Source organism: Colossoma macropomum, unplaced genomic scaffold (genome assembly GCF_904425465.1).
Source record: "Colossoma macropomum unplaced genomic scaffold, Colossoma_macropomum, whole genome shotgun sequence".
Taxonomy (NCBI): domain Eukaryota; kingdom Metazoa; phylum Chordata; class Actinopteri; order Characiformes; family Serrasalmidae; genus Colossoma; species Colossoma macropomum.
The window spans coordinates 17,314,023-17,334,396 of NW_023494806.1; the positions used below are offsets into that span (position 1 = coordinate 17,314,023).

Below are 20,374 nucleotides of genomic sequence, written 5' to 3' on the forward strand. Positions count from 1 at the left end.
TAAGAGCAGAAGGACTTGCTGAGCTTTGCTGAAATAATGATTAAAAAGCCAGAAGTGTCAGGTTGGATATTGTGGGATTTTTTCAGACCACGACTTTGTGTAATAAACCCTTAAATGGACACGGCCTGCCAGCAGGCACACTTCCATTATCTAAGAATAACTCAGCTAATTTGCATTGTAGTCAGTGCAGTTGCTGAATAATAAGCTGTAGTAGGTCTCAAATGCAAAATCAACATTATACTGATAAGGATATAATGACAACAGTATATAATTCACTTGCATCCTCAGAAGACACCTCCTTCACCAAGTTCTCTTTAAATACTTTAAATACTTAGAACACACTTGCAATGATCAGATTTAATTGCTCAGGGAAGGAGACCATGTTACAAAGTATTCATCTGTACAGTACGTGCAATTACACAATGCCACCACGGACGTCTCCAAATCCCTAAAGCTTTCTTTAGGGACAAATTAACTGTACAATCTTCCCCTTTATGTATATGTAGTCCATCATCCAAGACATGCTGTCTGAAGTTTTGCTTCTTTAGTTTTGCACTGGAGCTACAAGGCTAATGTAGCTACCAACTAATGGAAGCTTAATCCACAAATCTTCAAATTTTATACACTGCAGCTTTAATATACTGGAAAAAAAAATACAAAATGTGTGTTTTCATAGGACACATTTTATGTTTAATTTCTTTTTCCAACATGTTAAATTCACCAAATGAACAGTAATTGTGTATTAGAATGTGTATTTTGACCAGGAGTGCCCAAACTTTTGCTATCTATCTTCCTACCCACACACAAAAGACACCCTAGAGAACATCACTGTACACACTGAGCTAAAAGTGTCAGGAAGTTGCGATAATTCTCAAAACTTCCTTTCTATTTGAAGACGAATCGCTAGAGGCACTGTTGACTTAAGGGTCATCATGGCTGTCTGTGTGTAGCGTGCACTAGAAAAGGAAACAGAAACCATCTCTGTAAATGCATTTCCTGCAGGGCTGGGTACCTGATATCATAACCGCAAACACATGCCAACAAAGCAGCACCAAATCTACACTGAAGTGTGAAATCCCTACTTAGACCAAGTCAAAACCAAAAATCAAAAACAACTCAATAACTGACAACATAACTGCCAAGGTTAAATGAGGTAAAACTTTGTGTGTTAGAGATGAGAAAACCCAAAACTGTGAGAATTCCAAACTCAATATTTGGAGAATTTGGATAACTATAACTTTACAGGAGAAAGAAAAAACATTCTTCACTTCGAATGAAAGTTAATGATTTTTTTCCAAGTAATTTAGCATTTCTGTGGTCCATTTATCATGAAGTTTTAACACATTGCAAAGGCTCACTGACATTTTCAAATTCTGGAAAAAAAAAATGAATAAAATGTTAGCAAAATTGTGAGACTGTAAACATGTGGAAATTAATATTTTTACATAAGGCTTATTTTAGAGGCCTAACTTGACTAGATCCTTCCTTTTCTGTCAGCATATTTTATTACACCAACCATGTTATTGTTATATACAAAAAACAGCAAAATAAATGCAAAACAAACGAATTAAATAATGTGTTGAAAAGCCCTGCTTCAGGAAAACTGCTGCTTTGAGGATGTTGTACATCATGGTGTCCTATAGAATCTCAGAGGCCACCTGGTGTGGAGATAACAAGAACAGCTGCTGTGACAAAAAAAAGAAAGAAAAACGGCGGGAATCGACAGGAAACAGTGACAGGAAATGAGTAAAAGCAAGCAGGAAGTACAGCGGTGGGGCCTGGAATTAGACGTGCCACAGGACACTTATGATAGAAAACATCACCCCAGAAAGCGTGTCTGTGGGTTCAGGTTGGCATGACAACAAGTGCTAAAGAGAAGCAAACAGTCAAAAACCACACAAGCTCCACAAAGATCACATGTAAATCATAACACTGTATGAAGGCTGCACGATTTGGACAAGGTACTAGCATTGCGATTATACTGCTACATATACAATTGCGCACCCTGAAATATATTAAAAATACATTAAAAATACATAGACTGGCCTACATTATTTTGATCTAAAACTACTGATGTGATACCGATACCAATTTCAAGAGAGAAAATTTATAATATTAGTTGATATAATTTTAGATTTATACTTTATATCACTTTGTACTGCAGTACTTTTACTTAAACAGTGCCTTACTGACAGACATGAATGCCAGTTTTAGACTTAAATAAATTCAATTTTATACAATACAAATAGTGCTGCACTGGGGGTGGAGCGACCCAAGAGTTACTTCTTATTTTTTCTTTAATTTGCTTTAATTCTCTTCATTTTATCCATTTGTTATTCTCATGCTAAAGGTGAAGTTGGAATACATCAGATTTAGCAATATTGTGATAATGATCAACAAACTTGTGCAGCCCTACTATGTATGTTTAATATAGGGACTTGCATGAGACTCAAGCACTTGGTTAACTGTTAGAGATGCCAGTTTTTAAATACTGAAAGAATTATTTGGATATTTGTTGCTGTTCATCATGGGAAGACAGATAAAATATACAGACTTATTCAATGAAACAGCAACTTTATGTTTCAACATAACTGTGAAATGTTATAGTTTTGCTTGTATTTGTGAGTAAATATGTTGTTATATTTTGCTACTCTGAAACATACAATGCATTTGCATTGCCAAGGAGGTGTTGTTGAGGATGTGACTGAGAAGGCACAGACAGGGTGGCTTTTATCGCTAAATATGCTAGGCTAGTTCAAATATATTGCTCTGACAAACTAACATGTTGGCACTTCAGCAATTGAAGACGAACAAAAACACCCGTAGAAGATGGTAAGTCTCCATCAACATCCAGTGTTGGTAAGTGAGTAAGAAAAGTCTCTGGCCGGTACCTGAGTGCATGTATGCAGTAGATCACCTTGGGCATGTTCTTGCGGTCATACACGTCAGTTGTCTCAGGATAGAATATCTGAAAGTAGAAACCATTATTAGTTATTTTCTTTTTCCTCTCGCAGTCCCCCCATGAGCCAAATAACAGGAAACAAGTTTTACAAATGTACACCGTCCTTTAAAAGTTTGGGGACACCGTGTCTTCGTTGGAAACATTCTCAGTAATGTTTAATTCTCATTGTTACTTTTCAAATAGAAAGTAAGAAATTCCTGCAAAGGTAAGGACAGTAAGAATGCACTGGACCTGAACTGTTATGGTCGATTCTAATTGCAATTTCTTTACAGTCAAATTGGCTGACGGCTTTTTTTTTTGGCTGATTTTTATTAGTCTTTTTTTTTTTAACGCAAAGCTCATGTATGTGAACTTCCAGTTCTATTTGAAGGGACAAGTAACAAAAGCACTAGCTTGAGAATAATGCCAAACTTTTCAATATGTGTGTTCAACACTAGTTAAATCATTATTTATGTAAATCTCAAAGTGTTAGTAAATACCTGTTTTTAAGAATGCAAGATTGAAGTTGGCAGATTTTTGCTCTAAACACGCAATCAGCAATCTGCCTATTTATTTATTTATGTATTTATTTATTTACTTATTTAGTGGCTGATCAGTGTTTTATGACATAAATAATGTGAGTCAGGTAAGTTCACTAGTGCTGTGTTTGAATGCTGTTGCTACACCTACAAAATATTGCAAATTTTCCTAAAAGAAAGCAGGTGCTCAGATCTAAACAGCTAAAGGGTTAAAGGGTTCACATCATGAAAAACTGTATTTTCCTCACTTTTTCAAAATAAAGGAGTTGGAAGTCATGTGTAAACACTTAAGTTAATCAAAATGTTAAAATGTACCATTTACTACCCAGTCCATATATGGACATAAAGCTGCAAAAACACCCTGTTTTGAATTCATTGTCTCTGTGATGTCTTGAGACCAATTCATTTACATTCACTATATGGCCAAAAGTATATGGACATCCTAAATAAAAATATTGAGCTCAAGTGTTCCAGCCACAACCATTACTAACAGGTGTATAAAATCAAGCAGATACCCATGCAATCTCCACAGAAAACACTGCTGGTAGAATGGGTCAAACTGAGGAGCTCAGTTACTATAAACATGGCACTGTCATAAAATGGCATATCTGCCACAAATGAGTTTGTGACATATCTGCCCTGCTAGATCTGCCCCATAGCATGTAAAAATTCCCTGTCTTCTGTTGCATCACTCAGGAGAATGCTGCCTACCAAAATGCATAGTGCCAACAGTAAAGTTTGGTAGAGGAGGGATAATGGTCTGGGGTTGTTTTACAGGGTTTGGATTTGGCCCCTTAGTTCCAATGAGGGGTAATGTTAATGCAACAGCATACAAAGACATTTTAGACAATCTTCGACTGAGAGCCAGGTCTTCCCATCCAACATCAGTGCCTGACCTCACACATGCTCTTTTGACTGACTGTGCACAAATTACCACAGACAGGGCCAACTCCATATTAATGCCCATGGTTTTGGAAAGGGGTTTTCAACAAGCTCATATAATCGTGATGGTCAGATGTCAACATACTTTTGGTCATACAGTGTATATCCACCTATTCGGCCTATTGCAGTATATCTCCAACCAGTCATACTTAAGTTATTAGGAGTGTGAGTGCTTTTTGATAGATGCACAATACAGGGGAGCCAATCAGAACAGAGCTCATTTACATATATGTGTCTTAAAGGCCCAACAACAAAAACATCTTGTTTGATTCTAAATGATAAAGAGAGGTTGTAAAATAGTCATGAAAAAATTAATTATAACCATTTTGGGTGCATAAAACACAAATGTTATAAGTAGGCCTCAAGGCAAAACACAAAACACAAGAAACCTTGAGTAAAGTTGTTGCGTACTGACTAAGAAAACATGCACATATATAAAACAATCTAGGTGTCTTTAAATTTCTGACATGCAGTTTACATTTCATATAAATCCTTTACAGAGATATGAAATGCATAAGCAAAGAGCAAAGTGAGGGTGCATTAACAAAGTGACAACACCATCATTATTTCTCTGCTACCTAGCTGCAAGCTCTAACACATTTCAGCAGATTTGGAGCCTAACCACATCTTCAGCAGGCGCTAAACCACTGACAGACTTTGATTAACAGCAGTTAGGCTGCCCTACATCCATTTTAGGCAAGGTACCAAAGCACATTTTTTACTTTTCGTGGGTATAAATGAACAACCCTTTGTTTCTACTGGATGAACTCATAGCCTGTAACAGTCTGCATGCTCCCTTGAACACTACACTGGGTTTCAGTTTACAGCTGGCTGCAGCTTTAGCTTTCCTGCCCTTGAGGGAAAGTTCCAGCCAGGTACTGCAAACTCAATCAAACCGTGCAAGTAAGCGCAAGGTGCAGACTGCATAAGCTAATTAGGACGAACAACAAACATTTCCACAAGTAATTGTTCTGCAGACTGTCTGTCAACAGCGAGGAAACAGTTCAACTTCATTAAAAAAATGGTTCTTTTACTTGAGGCGCAAGTTTTATTCTGTACGCCAAAAGAACAAAGGGCATTTTCCATTGCTATTCACCCATGTAGGATAATAGCTTTGTTCTCCTCATTAATCATGCATTTGTTTGAATCGCTCCATAAGGTTCCACCCCTCCCCCTTCAAAACGAGCCGACACCACAAACAAATAGGAGAGCAAGTGAGTGAAAGCCTAATAAACTTTGGTGTTATCTCTGCAAAAGATAGGAAGTGAAGATATGACGACGCACCTTAAAAGCGTTAAAGACTTTGCAAGCAGCGTGTCTGGGTGTGTGTTGGTGTGTGTGTGTTTTAGCTTTTGTACATTTTTGGGACATGTCCTAACCTACAATAACAGGATGAACAAAATGTTCCTGAGTTTTGGTTACCGAAGTTAAAGGCATGGTTTGGCAAAAAATCTAATTTACAGGTTTCCACTTACACTAGCTGCAATAGATTAGCCAAGTCCAAATTTTGCTTCTTTATTTTAGCGCTGGAGGTATGAGGCTAACATTGTTAACAAACAAGATATCAATAGTCACCCAAATATTTTCCATAAATACATCTTCCAAACTTCTCTCAACCCACTCAAAGCACATTCAGGTGTTCATTCAGCTGGTTTAGGACATAGTATGACTTATTGTAAACTATAAAGACTAACATACCTTCACTGAGTGAAGCTGCTCACTCATGAATGCAGTGGGCAGCTTCAGAAAACAGCTTCCCCCTGCAGAACTCAACACCCCTTCAAGTACCACTTGTCATGCAGGCACATGGACAGTAAATTGTTTTCAGTTCCTTTTGTTCCTATTTTTAAACATTTATCTTCATTTTGAAAATTCAAGATTAAACGGCTATTTATAAAAAGACGGAATAGAAAATGTGGACGTAATCTGCAGTGGCAGTAAGCTTCTATGATGTCATGCATGCGGCGGGAAGGCGGAATTTACTGAAAAGATTTGGGTGACTATTGACTTCTATTGTTTGTTAGCATCATTAGTCTCGTAGCTCCAGTGCTAAACTAAAGTAGCAAAATATGGACACCAAACACAGGTTGGTTAATCTAATCTAGAGCAAGTGGAAAATTGTGTAAATTTGATTTTTCGCCGAACCATTTCTTTAAGGTTAGGGTTAGACTTAAAGATACTTATGTATATAAAATACAAATAGAACATATTATTACATTTAAATACTTATATATATATACTATGCAAAAGATTGGACACATTTAAGTGAAATTTTTTTCAAAAGCATGAATATATTTTAAACAAAAGGTTAATTGCAAAAGAAATTTGTTTCCAAGACAAATATAAACATAAATTCTGAAGTTGATACATATGTACAAACCTATTTCCGAAGCAAAAAAATGACATTGAAATTTAAATAACATAAATAATATAAATATCTTATTGCAAAAAACAAGTTATTGCAAAAAACAAGCTTTTAGCATATTCTCCATATCTTCTCCAGTCCTTTTGAAAAAGCATTCTAGGTGGCTCCTCATGAAGCCTCTTAAGAAACCACCAAGAGTGTGAACAACTGCATGGAGGCAAAGTGGACTTATTTCTAAAATATCCTAAAACAAACCTTCTTTTTTGGTCTCTGTATAATTACACGTTTATTTTACAGTACTGCTTTTACTGTTATGTGAAATATGTATGCAAATTATGTATGGCTTCATGTCCTGACACTGCACAAAAACAAACATGTGTCATGGTGTGTATGTGCGGGTGTAAGCAGGTAGGCGGAGACCTGCACAGAAAGCCTCACCTTTGGCAAACCTACAGACTCCATTGCTCTGAGCCACTGGACTGTGTTGTCTGTGTGCCTGAAGTGTAGCCCTTTGCTCTGGGGACCGCAAGAGGGAAAACAATAAGCAGAACAAACAATTAGTCCAAAGCAAATTTCTCAATCCTTCATTAAACTTCTTGGTCTGTGTCATTATATGATTATATGAATCATTATATGAATCAGCCTCATCTACTGTGTGATTTAGCATTTCAGAATATGATCAGAAATACAGTTAAAGGTAAGTCATCACACTGCTCAACACAAGTAATTGGTTTCTCTCTGCTTGTGGGAATGAGATTTTCAGGAAGTGAGGATGTCTGTGATGCATTAGGGACAAAGTGCTTCCTGCAACAGCAGTGGAAACTGGGAAGTTTACAGTGTGCTTGAGCTTGGTGAAATATATATGAATTTGGTGACAATTTGCACAAGAAATAGTTCAGCAAAAATAAAATGTACATGAAATGTAATTTACACATTTTTTCCCTTAACCCAAATGTGGTTGATCAAGAAAGCATTTAGTGTCTGAAGTTTGTGTCTTTAGTTCTGCACTGAAGCTATAAGACTAATGTAGATAGCAAGTACTGGAAGCTCATGTACATCAATTAGCATAAGCAAGTCTATTTAAGATTACAACTCGGTTTGATTTCAGCCCTAGGTAGTGAAGCATTCAGATTGACATACTGACACTGAACCAAAAGTGTATGTAAACTGAAGTCACACAGAGAAAATTCACAACTTATTGGGCAGACTTTATGACATACATTTGGTGATTTTTCAAAGCCATGCTGTACTCTGGTCTAACTAAGATTGTAGATTTTACGTATGTTGTGTTTTATCTTTTCGTCACCATATTCTAAAGCAATGAGCCGAGAGATGTAATGCATTACGCCACAACATGAATCAGAGTAAAATCACTGTAACATGCAGCCTCGTGTGGCCTACTGCTTTTATAGTGAAAGTTTAACACATTAAGACATAAAATATAACTGAGTCATATGTGTGCATATTACAAGGTCTTCAAACTTGCCTCAGCCATGTTTTAAAACCAATTTATCTGTTTTTAGAACTACCCATTCAAAGCTGATAAAACACATCTGCATGTCAAGACAGTGCCAGGAAATCTTCTGTTGCAAGTAGCAAAGAAGCAAAGAAGGTCAGTAGAGTGGGGACTATGGTTCATTCTGTGTTTGGTCTTTATAGCTGCTTTGGTCTGATTTGCGCACATATTCCAAAAACGAACCACACCTGAATTCGGAAAAAGACTGAGACTGACCTCCTCAGGTGGTCTTGGCCTGCTTATTTGGTGTGCACCAGGGTTCGAACAGCAGCATTCTCACTAACCGCACTAACAGAGCAATCGCACCTAGGTTTATTTTAATTGCATAATGCTAATTGGTGTACATAAGTTTCCATTTTTTGCTAGCTACATTAGCCTCATAGCTCCAGTGCAAAGCTAAAACAAATGTCAGACACCAAACTTTGTGTAAGGAAAATAGTTTAAATTAGATTTTTCCCTGAACTAATGCTCTAAATCAATGTTAAACTGAATCTTAAATCTTAATTCAACACCTTGTAACGGCTCTGGTCTCTGTCATAGATCTTCTTCTCGGACACCATTTTAGGAGCAAAGAACTTGGCTAGTTTGCCAAGGTAGACGCCATTCCGCAAGCCCTCTTCAAGCTCCGTGGTGGAAGGAAGTTCCTCCTCTAGGCAGGCCTCCATCCACCTGAAAACAAAAGGATCAGTTGCATACTTTTAGCTGATCTCAGACTAGGATCTAGTTCACCTTCTCAAGTCAAAACTGGAAAGCCGACCATAGTGTGTTCTTGAATAAGTTAGATCCCATGACAGCAATTTTTATCAGGAATGTGAAATCAAAGGAATGGGTAGGCATCAGATCAAAAGGAATAAAAGATTTGAGAGCTTATAGTCCTCTGTGCAGCATCAGATCTCCAAGAAGCTACATATAGTACAAAGTAATGTTATTTTTAAACATGTGAGAGCAGCAAAAACGCAGTGTCTGAGGTCTACTTATAAAATATTGATGGTGAACTATGGTTAGACTCCTGAGGATCCTTGTTTTTTATTCAAATAGCATTGGTGCATGAAAGATGGTCTAAGCCAAGTATCTGTCAAAAGAACAATAAGCTATGTGAGCATAATGAGAGCAACAACAGTTACTAGTGACACCAGACTGTTGGACTAAATATATAACATGGAAGCTGAATAACCACGAATTAATTCCCTCAAAAACACAGACAAGAGCATTTCAGTTCCTCAGTGATGTACAACCAAAAAGGTTACAACCTCTTTTTTGCTATATTTTCTCACTTCCTAGCACAAAAGCGGGGTGTTAACTTTCACCACAGTAACCTTGTAAAGTAAATGTAACCTTGGACTGTCCCTCAGCTTGGGCTGTGAAAGCACATGGGCTAAACAGGGTAAGGATGTCAGTGCTCAAACCAGCTAGTCAATATTGGCTTTTCCAGACCGTACAGTTAATGATCAAGGTTAAGCTTTCAACAAAAGAAGAAGCAATTTGCCCAATCCACTAGATGTCTACAGTGAGCAGCTTCCACAGAAAACAGTCCTTTAATTTGATCTCTGCTATGATTAGCATGCTTACGTTTCCTTCCTGTCACACTAGCTTGGCAATGAATTGCGGAGTAGAGGAAACTCCTAGTCTTTTGTCTTTCATGCAAGAATGAAAGAAATGCACTTGCAGAAAGACACAGATGCACAGATTCTCAAAACCACAGTGGATATTCATTGTGACTTTCCAGAAAAATAATGTAAGATAGTAAAACAAAATGTTTAATCAAGAAAGAATCATGTCTATACACTTTTAATACAGAGCCCAAAAAGTGTTCTTTAGAGTAGAACAATGTCTGTTTTCTTTTAGAACCTTTTAATGGGTGGTGCTTTTAAGACCTATTATACGTAAACCATTTATTTAAAAGGTTTAAGGCCTATTCACACCAAGAACAATTTATTCAGATGAAAAAAAAACATGAACATTTTCAACATAGTAGGACCTCTTAACACTATGGGAACTCAGGAAAAAAAAACGGAAAAGGAAGGAAAAATGTATTCCTCGAGTAGTAGAAACAATGAATTGGTCATTTTTCTTTTAAGAATTGGCACTAAAAGGCACACACATTGAAACATTCTACAAACAAAGTGTGTGAACAGATTAGGATACACCTAGATATACAAAAACAGGCTACAAACAGTGGCAATGTGATCCCAACGATACGTTTTCTCTGCATATTATTGTCAGTTTGTTGCCACTGGCAATTCTAGGATTTTTATTTTGGTGGGGCCGGAACGGGGCCACAGTTCCTGTTTGGAAACCAAATAAATACCTTCAAATTCTAAGAGCTTCATAATTACTCATAATATCTATATATTTGTATATATCATTTATATCATACGTGTTATTCTGTGTGTTTTACATTTGGCAGCAGACAGGGTGAAATGTAATCATGAGGCTAATAATTTCACAACTATCAAATACAGACATACAAACAGTGAAAAAAGCAGTGAAAAACGGAACAAGAGGCTTGGAACAGTTAGCTTAGAAAATTTTAGTTATTTTAAATGATTGGATCGGGCATGTTATATAGGGGCTGGAGCTAAAATCTGCAGGCTGGTAGATCTCCAGGACTAGTATTGAGTACCCTTGAAAGTACCCTTCAGTGAGTTCAACAACTATGGCAATTCATGTCAAAAACTGTACTGCTTTCCAGGTATTTTGAAATATTTGTTTAAAATTACCTACCGCTTACCATACCAATGTACGAAATTCGGCAAACATCTTCTTTTAAGATTCCTCCTCAACAATTTTTATAAACAAAGGCTACTCTAAAAACTTAGTATCATTTGTGTTTTATCTGCTGAAAGGCCATAAGGTGCCATGTGCTTGGACCCCTGTGATCGCCACGTGTGATGTAATTTGCAGGCAATGGCTGAGCTCTCATAGAGAGGTTTCATTTAGCATGACTATTAAAGCACTGATTTCCAGTAACTTTAGCTAAGTTAATACTATACAGCAGCACTCCTGAAACTTTCAATCTACACAATTCACATTAGTAGAATATTCACTACTCAAATCCAGGAATTTGACTGAAGGGCGACAAGTTTGTCAATGATGTGAATGGAGGTGGAATGTCTGGAAGGGGGGGCACTTAAAGGGCCAATCCAATTGGATTTCTTCTGGGGCCAGTGCCCCTGTGGCCCCACCCCTAGATCTGCCACTGCTTGTTGTATAAAGTTTTGTGCTCCTGTTCTGCTGCCATTTGTTTGGACTGCAACCATGACAACCAAGCTCTGATTGGGTAGCCTGATTTGCATCTGAAAATTGAGCTGGCTCCAATAAAAATGTTTACGCAGCATCAAAGTGTGACAGTTTCAGACTCAATGTGATAGACAGTGGTAACATGTATGTTTTCGTTTTCAAAACTTGACATGCAATTTTTGTCCGTTAATATCTATATATATTTGTGTCAAATGTGTGTAACCATAGAGTTTTAGGCCAGTACTGAAACACTGTTTGTGGACCTATGGGTAATGATTTGCTAGGATTTTTTAGGTCCTACATTAAATGCCTATCAGGTGAGTGGCCACACATTAAAAATGTGTGGCTTCACTGCTTAGCCTTGGGTAACTAAAACAAAGCATTCCCTCAAGCAACTCATCCTTGTCCATTTTGAGGTCACCTCAGAAGTAGTGGAAGCTAAGTGTTTCTTCCAATTTCAACCGTAAATCTAGAATTTACAAGTTCTAGTAGTTGGCAGTCAGGGAGGGTGATATGGTTATTTTTTAGCCTTTTGCCAAAAGTCAGACAAAATCCAGTTAAAATGGCCATTAAGTGCATTTATTCATTTTTTGTCAGAAAAAAAGCCAGTGAATCTTCAAAATTGCAAATTTACAGGAGAAGGCAAACATGCTAACTTTTAATGTAAGTTATTGTAATGAGATTTTAAAGTAAGTCATTTTTGAGCATTTCTTTTGGTCCATTCAACATGAAATTTTTACTCAATGTGAAGGACAACAGCCGTGTTCAAATAATGCAGAAAAGTAAAAATCAGAAAAAATACAGATACATGCTTTTCTCTGGATAACATCTGTCTCAGTATTCCATTAAAAAAGCAATTTGTGAGGCACTACGCAGCAGCTTAGTTTTGCACGTCACAAAAAAGCTTGAATCTATCACAGCCCTATATACTACCTAAAATACATTAATGAACAAATTACAATGTTGTGAGAGATCGTTAACTCAGAGCTGCAGAACAGGCCTACATTAATGTGGTGGTCTTAATGTTTAAGATGTTTGGACTGTGCAGTTAGTTAAAGCACACAAAAGATGGTGTCTATTAAAATAAGACAGTGTGAAATTAACTTTCTATATCTAATAAAATGGTTTGAGCTGTTCTAGTAGCTGATAGCAGTATCTTTACATGCTTACCGCAGATCTTACATGTTAAGATATATCTTACATCTTAACACCACAGCACAGGCTTGATTCTGGCACACTGAAGTTCCAGTGGCACAAGTTCAGAAGACTGTTCGCTAAGCTAGTCTTGCTCCACTATACTGCACTTGTTGGCAGCAGATTTTAGTTATTGTGCTGCATCTCACCTGTTCAATTTGTTCAAATGTAGCGGGCTGTATTCCCCATTCACCAAAGGTTTATATTAAGACTTCTGGGATAATTTGAAGAACCATTTTCTAAATGAGATGTATGTGTGTGATGGACATTTTTAAAGCAAAAGAACTCCCACACAATGTAAAGGTTCTTTACCAATTAAAGAACAATTTGCAAGAAGCCAAAAACTATTTAGTGACTTTTACCTTTGAGTGTACCATCAGTAAAGCCACCCTGGATGCTTCTCATAACTTTTAAGATAGCGAAAACAAATTGATATGCACTAAAAACAAGACAGTAACACAAAATGTTTCATCAAAAAAGAACCACTCAAGCTTTTTCCAACATCCACATGCTATCAGTAAAACATCCCAAGCTTGTGTTTCACCTAGATCACTGAATCCTGAATATGCAGGTGAAACGGTGCAGGCCAATGTAATTTCCTTCCTCTGTGGTGATCACTAGTCCATGACCCACTGAACGAGCGACCTCTGACATACTAGACAAGGCTCCATTGTCAGGGCACCTACACTGGCACAGTTCTTCTCATGCCTGTGTAGGGGTACTGGCATTGCCCCAGGCACTGGAGAGCTGTTCTGACTGATCTAAATGACAACTGTCCTCATTTCTGGTCAAAACAAGAAGAAGACCTTTCTTAACATCTGTGCCTAAACATTACCTATGGAGGTTGATGGTACTTGAGATGATGAACAGGGCCTTTCTATGCAATTAAGCTGATTGGAGAAAAAGTATCTCCTTCACAAAACTGTTTTTTCTGTTTTAACAGTGCTGTTTGCTTGGTGAAGTGAAGATAGGGCTACATTCAGGATTGGAAGCTGTACAACAGAGCTATTGCATTACACAGAGCTAAGCTGCATAGAAAATGAGATGAGTTAAGGGCATCAGTTGAAATGCCAGTACTGAGACACTGTTTGTAGAACTATGGTTAATGATTTGCTAGGAGTTTTTTAGGTTCTACATTAAAAGCCTATTAGGTGAGTGGCTTAAAAATGTGTGGCTTCACTGCTCAGCCTTGGGTAACTAAAACAAAGCATTGTCTCAAGCTGTAATTCATCCTTGTCCATTTTGAGGTCATCTGAAACGTAGTGGCAGTTAAGTTTTTCTTCCAATTTCAACTGTAGATCTGGATTTTACGAGTTCTAGCAGTTGGCAGTAAAGCTGGGTGACACAGTTATTTTTCAATGTTTTGGCAAATGTATTTTGCAAAAGTCAGAGACCACCATCTTACTTATTTAATTTCCAGTCAAAATGGCAATGAAGTGCAAGTTATTTATTTTTCAGTGTCAGAAAAAAATAAAAATGAAAATAGACATTTAGTTTGCAGATATTTACACTAAATGGCAAATATATCCCAGCATGAAGTCTACCAGTACTCTAAAATGGGGAAAGTCAAAAGAAAAAAGAAAATAAAATGAAAAGAACAAGAGTTTCCAAAATTGGAGTATAAAAAGTGATTTAAAAATATAGAGGAAATGGGAGTCCTAAGAAATGTGCACAACCTGTCAAACCCCAAAACTGTCACCAGCAGATAAACAGGACTTAAAGCAGTACACAATTTTTTGAAAGACAGGAGAAAATCAAGCTCCACTCTTGGTTCAAATCTGAAAACAGTCCACAGGGGTCCATCCAACTTAATGCTGAAAGAAAGTGTAGCTGTCAAGAAGCTGTTACTGAGAAAAAGAAATAGACAGAAAAGAAGAACATTTGCACTAGAACACTGAAACAGAACTCTGAGATGTGGACTGATACACACTGAGTCTAAATTTGTAATTGTCTTACTCAGATCTTGAGAAGCAAAATATGCAACTAAGACTGAATATATATCTGCAGATTTCTTGGAAAACCTGAAAGGAAGTCTCCAGAAAAGGACATAATTTTTGCTTGTACTTATATAAGTTAACTTGGCCATTTTGACCAGAAATTAAATAAATGAAGGCAAGACAAGTTTATTTATATAGCACCTTTCATACAGTGCAGTCATTCAAAGTGTTTACAAAAGAGAAAATACAAAGATAATTCAAATTAAAATTTAACAAGTAACAAAGGAGAATGGAAATTAAAACATGATAAAAACAACAGATTTAAGAGAGAAGAAATCTAACATTAAATGTTTAAATGCTCCATATACTCCTTTCTCTCTGAAACAACACAAGAGAGTGATTTTTTTTAAACAGTGACTTTATTAAATATACTTAATACTTTGAAGTAAATAAATTGTTGCCAAGTAGATGTGAAATATTTACTGTAATATGATCGGAAACAGAGAAAAAGAAAATATCTAGAAAAAATCATGGTCTCTTTTCACTAAATAAACAGAAGAACTAGCATACTGTCATACTGCCTTCGTCCTGTTATTTGAGAATTTTTACTCTTTTCTTTTTTCACACTAAATCTTTACCCAGCCTGTTTCTCCCTCAGTGTATCTGTACTTTAACAGACCTTCTTATCAAAATCAGCTTAACACTGTAGACAAATACAGCATCAGGAGTCCTGCCTGTAGCCCCGTCTGAACGAGGAATAAAGCTCTGATCTCCTGCACTGAAAAACATTGTGCTTTAAATTAGAGGTGGGCAATATGATGGTATTTTATTGCTATCACGATAAGTTTTGTTAGTACAATAAACAAAATGCAGAAAAACATATTGTGAACATCATCAGTACTGATGAATGACATGCTTCATTAAAGAAAGAGCATAATGTCCTGTTTAATTGGATTTACTGCTGTACAGTGTTTGAAACTGTATCCAGAGCTTTTGATGGTAGTTTTTTAAATGTGCCACTGTCTGTGTTAAAACATTGTGACACATGTTGTGTACGTCTTTAAGTATCGCGATGCTATTTTTGCTGTACTGCCTACCCCACCTTGGATCGACATCCTTAAAAAAAACGCGAGGCCTTAGAAGGATCGCTTTTGGTACCCTAAAGAACCTTTCGATGGATACTTCTCTAAAGACCATTTTTGCAAATGAGATTTTGCAAGTGAAGAACCTTTTGTGAGGAAGTTTAAAGAACGTCCACATAATCTATAAATGATTTAACAGTTAAAAATTTTCCCAGAATCCTATGTCCAAGTCAAGCACGATTTAGGAACCTTATATTAGGAGTATAATTAAGCTTTTAGTACTCTAATCTTTCAGTTTGTACTTCAATCACATGGCAGTCTTGAGCCTTTGATACTGCAGTTCCTGCATCTCCATATCTTCCCACTTCCTGTAGACCTTCTTTACCACTTTAAAGGGTAGTTTAATTAAAAACAACACAGATGGATCAACAATGGCTGAGGCAACATGCTGCCCAAGCACGTATCAGCAATTCCCCAACCTCCTCCCACAAGCTTCACTCTCTGTCAACACAATCTGATCAGCTGGAGACACTGTGCCATTCTACTATATCTTATCTTGGATGATAGCTTGATGAATTTAACAAAGTTTGAAGCTCTCGACTGAACGGTTGGATTCAGATTTACACTGGGTCTATCTGGGAAATAAGGTATTCTGAGCTTATATTTTAGAGGTTTACTGGATCACTAGTCTTAAGCTATTGATTCTGATGCCAAGCAGGAGCTTGATAGCCTGTTCACATCTGGGGTCTACAAAAATTGAACAAACACTAGCCAATGGAGCTGATAGAGAAATATTTTAACTGTTAAGATTCTGCTCTTACAACATATCTTCACTTCCAGTTGCAAGGCAAGTCTTGGCTGTGCTGGTCTTGTTGATTACACAACTTCCAACACCAGAGGTGGTTTGCGGTGATCAAAGGATGTGCAAAGCACAATGAGGCAAAAATAGCATTACCCTCATAGCACAACCCAGAATAACAGGAAAATTGAACTTCTCCATTTAATGAATACTGTTGATTCTTTGGGGAATGGAAACACTTAAACATGAACACTTTATGCAGGTGAAAGGGCTTTAAGTAACTTCCTTTACAGTCATACTTGACTGCTTATACTACTTTACTATTTATTACTAATCTGTCAGGCTGTTTCACCTTCAGAGGTAGTAACACTGGTCAACAAAGTCATTACACAAATATGAATCCTATTGCTGGAAAGACCATATGTTTGCTACAATTTTAAAGGTCTAGACAGCTTTGGTTCAATGTTTCAGTTTCAGCCGACCTATACATGCTCTGCCCACGTATGTGTTCTTTTGTATTTCATATCCCCCAAACTAATGAGAAATGAGAGCACAACTCAGTTTTTGTCTAAATACTTTAGGGCTGGGGCAGGGATGGACTGGCCATCGGGAGGACTGGGACAATGTGTGGGGGTCGCTGAGAGAGCTAGAAAGAGAAATTGCATTAAAGTATTTGACCTGCCACATTGTTGTTTCTGATGTAGTGCCATATATAAATGAATGAAGACTACCTGGGACAAACGGCGTGTGCCGGGCAAATACTGGAGTGCACAATTTTAGAAATATTAGTGGCCCATTGTATCCTCAGCGCGAGGCAAACTACAACAGCAAATGCAAATGCTGCCATAATGACAATTAGGAAAGACTAGAGACAGAGATGGAGAAAATATGAAGGGTGGGGGTTCAATAAAAATGTACGAACAAAACTCAGAGAAAAGCATAAACCTACACAGAGCGAGGAACCACAGAGCTAAAGTGCACAAGGGATACGTTCAGAGTTTGGCATCTTTGAGACCTTTGCTTAGTTAGCTAGCTAGCAAGCTAAGTCTGCCAGTTCAACTAAGTGTACAGATGGCTAGTTTAATGTTCTAAACTATCACACACTAAGTCTGGCTAAGCAACTAGCTTGCTTAATAGCTAGTAGTGGTGGTGACACTGTAGCGCAGTCCCGAACGGCACACTTGTAGTAATGCAGTCCACAACTGCACACGTACGCTAAGAACGGAGGGCCCTAGGATGTCCCATTTCTCATTTTGGGATTCAAAGGAGTGCTCGGGATCGCCCTTTATGCCTACTGCAGACTTTAGCGAGGACCAATGTAGCTCAGCAGCAGCCTATTACTCAAAATTCCAGAACCAGTCAGAGTGCATGGTTTTGTTCACAGTTGCTTGTTCCAACATGGTAGAGAGGACGATATTAGGATGGGAGTCAAAATGCATTTGTTTATTAATTTGTCATTGAACTGCAGTATATGCTTATATAAGCATTATATGCTTATAATCTGAATTCAGATGCTGTAAATAAGCAATGTAGCAAACAGACAAAAGTCCAGGGCTGAATTTTGTTCCCAGTCCAGCCCTCAGCGGGGTGCTAAAGAGAAATGTCTGAGGTGGACCGGGGGCCAGAAAGTCAGTCCTGTATTTTATAAATTTTATAAGGCTCTAAAACGATTAAATAATTACCCACAATTCATTTATTTTATGAATTAAATTTAAGTTGTGTAGTTATTTGTGATTAATCACAGTTGTCTTATTTGTGGGACTGCAGTTTAAACTAATTCAGTACAATGGTGCATATACCACATATATGTAGAGTAAATGGTTCAAAGACCTCCACGATTGTAGCCCTTTTACCCTCATACCATTACATTACATCCTTTTTGTTGAAAACCTGTACTTTTCCACATTAATATTGTTGGTTAGTTTGCTACTTGTTGATTTATCCAGAGTTCACCTGAGAGTACCGAACTGTAGTCTACAGAAGATGTCTCACAGTGCTAACGTCTCACAGTGCTAATGTTACTGATATTACTGGTATTGCCACTATCACGCTGTGTTTTGCTTACTTAAGACTCAACATCCTTCAGTGATGGGTTATAGCATGTTAATAGCTGGAAATAACTTATTTTTATTGAGAGAGCCATCAATGGAACTCGCCATTTAAAGGCTGTAATTGAACGAGAGGATTACAGTCTATGACGAGAGTCATAGCAACAACACACAAGCAGCTGGGCTTCAGTTAATAATTTATTGTGTTGACTTAGACACCACATTACATTACGTTTTGTGACTAAAAACATACTTAAAAATACATTTTTAAGGCGACAACAAAGTTTTATAAACTACAAAAATAAGTTAATTCTCTCAATGGCGAGGGAGAAAGGTTCGGGTAACTTTCTGGTGGGCCAAATCAAACCAACTTGGCCCATTTGACGCCCTTTGGGCAGCTCTGTTTCAGAATGTTATTCATTTCAAATCATATTTGTTTTTAGAAGGAGTACAACGGATCACAATTAAGATAAAAAGGATGTAGTAATCTAAAATCATGAGGCCAGCATTCTGTAAAACTTGTCTAATCTCGTAACAGCTGCTATGAAAGAATGCATTTGTGGGCAGGGCCTGAAGAGGTCATTCATTTTTAAGTAAATAAACTTTTCCCTGAAGTCAGTGTATTATAAAACAAAACAGGAAATCTTTTTTATTTTTTTTTCCATTTGTAGTCAAAAATCTCAAAAAGGTACTAAGATAAAGAGTCTAAACTGCACCTTTCAGGGTCCATTACTAGGGGTGGTTTTCTCAGCGGCATGTGTTCAGTACCTTTAGTTAGGGAACATAACTGTACCGCATTCCCCTGAAATTACTGTTGTTTTAAGTTTGACTCCATACACTGTTCTGACTCCAGGCTTTTTATTTTATTTCCCTGTTAACCACGTGAACCCAGCAGGCCTGGTGCCAGGCCCCGGTTTAAATCTGCCGCCAGAGAGGTTACATAGCGTGCAAGTGCCGGTGGCAACAGTAAAATCATTTGAACAACCGCAGTGTGTAGAACTGGGGCTTTGTGTGTGCTATTGTGTTTTTCGTCACTGTATAAATATGCAGGGCTTCCTTTCTTGTTGGATGTATTTTTTTTTTCCAAGCGAGTCTACGAGCTCATTCACAGGGCTGTTTCAAACGGTGCGATCTTATCATTGATCTGTTTTATCAAAGTAATAAAGCACGACCGATGTGAATTATTAGTTGACAGTGAAGTTATTATTCACAGGCTGACAGATGTGACTGGAGGCCAACTTCCATTTTCAGAGAGTATTTTTGACACTTGAAACTGAAAGCATTCAAAAAGGTGTTTTGAGCTGTCTTTTTGATAGACAGCCTTTTTACATACTACATACACATTTTTCTTCATTTGGAATACAGGTTTACATTAATCAGACCAAAGAAATCCTTTAACAACTGGACGTTAAAGTGACAGGTTCTCGTGTCTTATTAAGAGGAGGTTTGAGAGATGGAAGCTACCCCTTCAGATGAGCTAATGCTAAAACTAGCGCTGAAACAAACTGGTACTTTTAACAAACTTTAATGAAACAACTTAAACTGTAAAAGCATATCAAAATTGTGATATCTCATAATACGTAACTGGTCCAGATCGTGCAGCCCTAATAATAACATCATGGCAGGTTTTTGTTTACTTAAGATTAATAACTGAATCAACTGGTTGTGTTACTAAGAAAAGCTACAAAGCTTGTTTCACACTGTCGGGTTTTCACCTCACAAAGGCACAGGGCATATAACATTATGAAAATATGCTGAATAACAGAGTAGA

The 20,374-nt window shown here is 37.3% G+C and overlaps 1 protein-coding gene across 1 annotated transcript in view; it reads right to left on the minus strand.

Annotated features, from left to right (window-relative positions):
* The window catches only part of iqgap2 (IQ motif containing GTPase activating protein 2), a 90,215-nt gene that overhangs the window by 52,478 nt on the left and 17,363 nt on the right, over positions 1-20,374 (minus strand). The window contains exons 3-5 of the mRNA XM_036598074.1: positions 8,816-8,972; positions 7,226-7,303; positions 2,892-2,968 (exon numbers count right to left, since the gene is read on the minus strand). Coding sequence (XP_036453967.1) covers positions 2,892-2,968; positions 7,226-7,303; positions 8,816-8,972 — 312 coding nt within the window. The remainder of the gene's footprint in view (positions 1-2,891; positions 2,969-7,225; positions 7,304-8,815; positions 8,973-20,374) is intronic.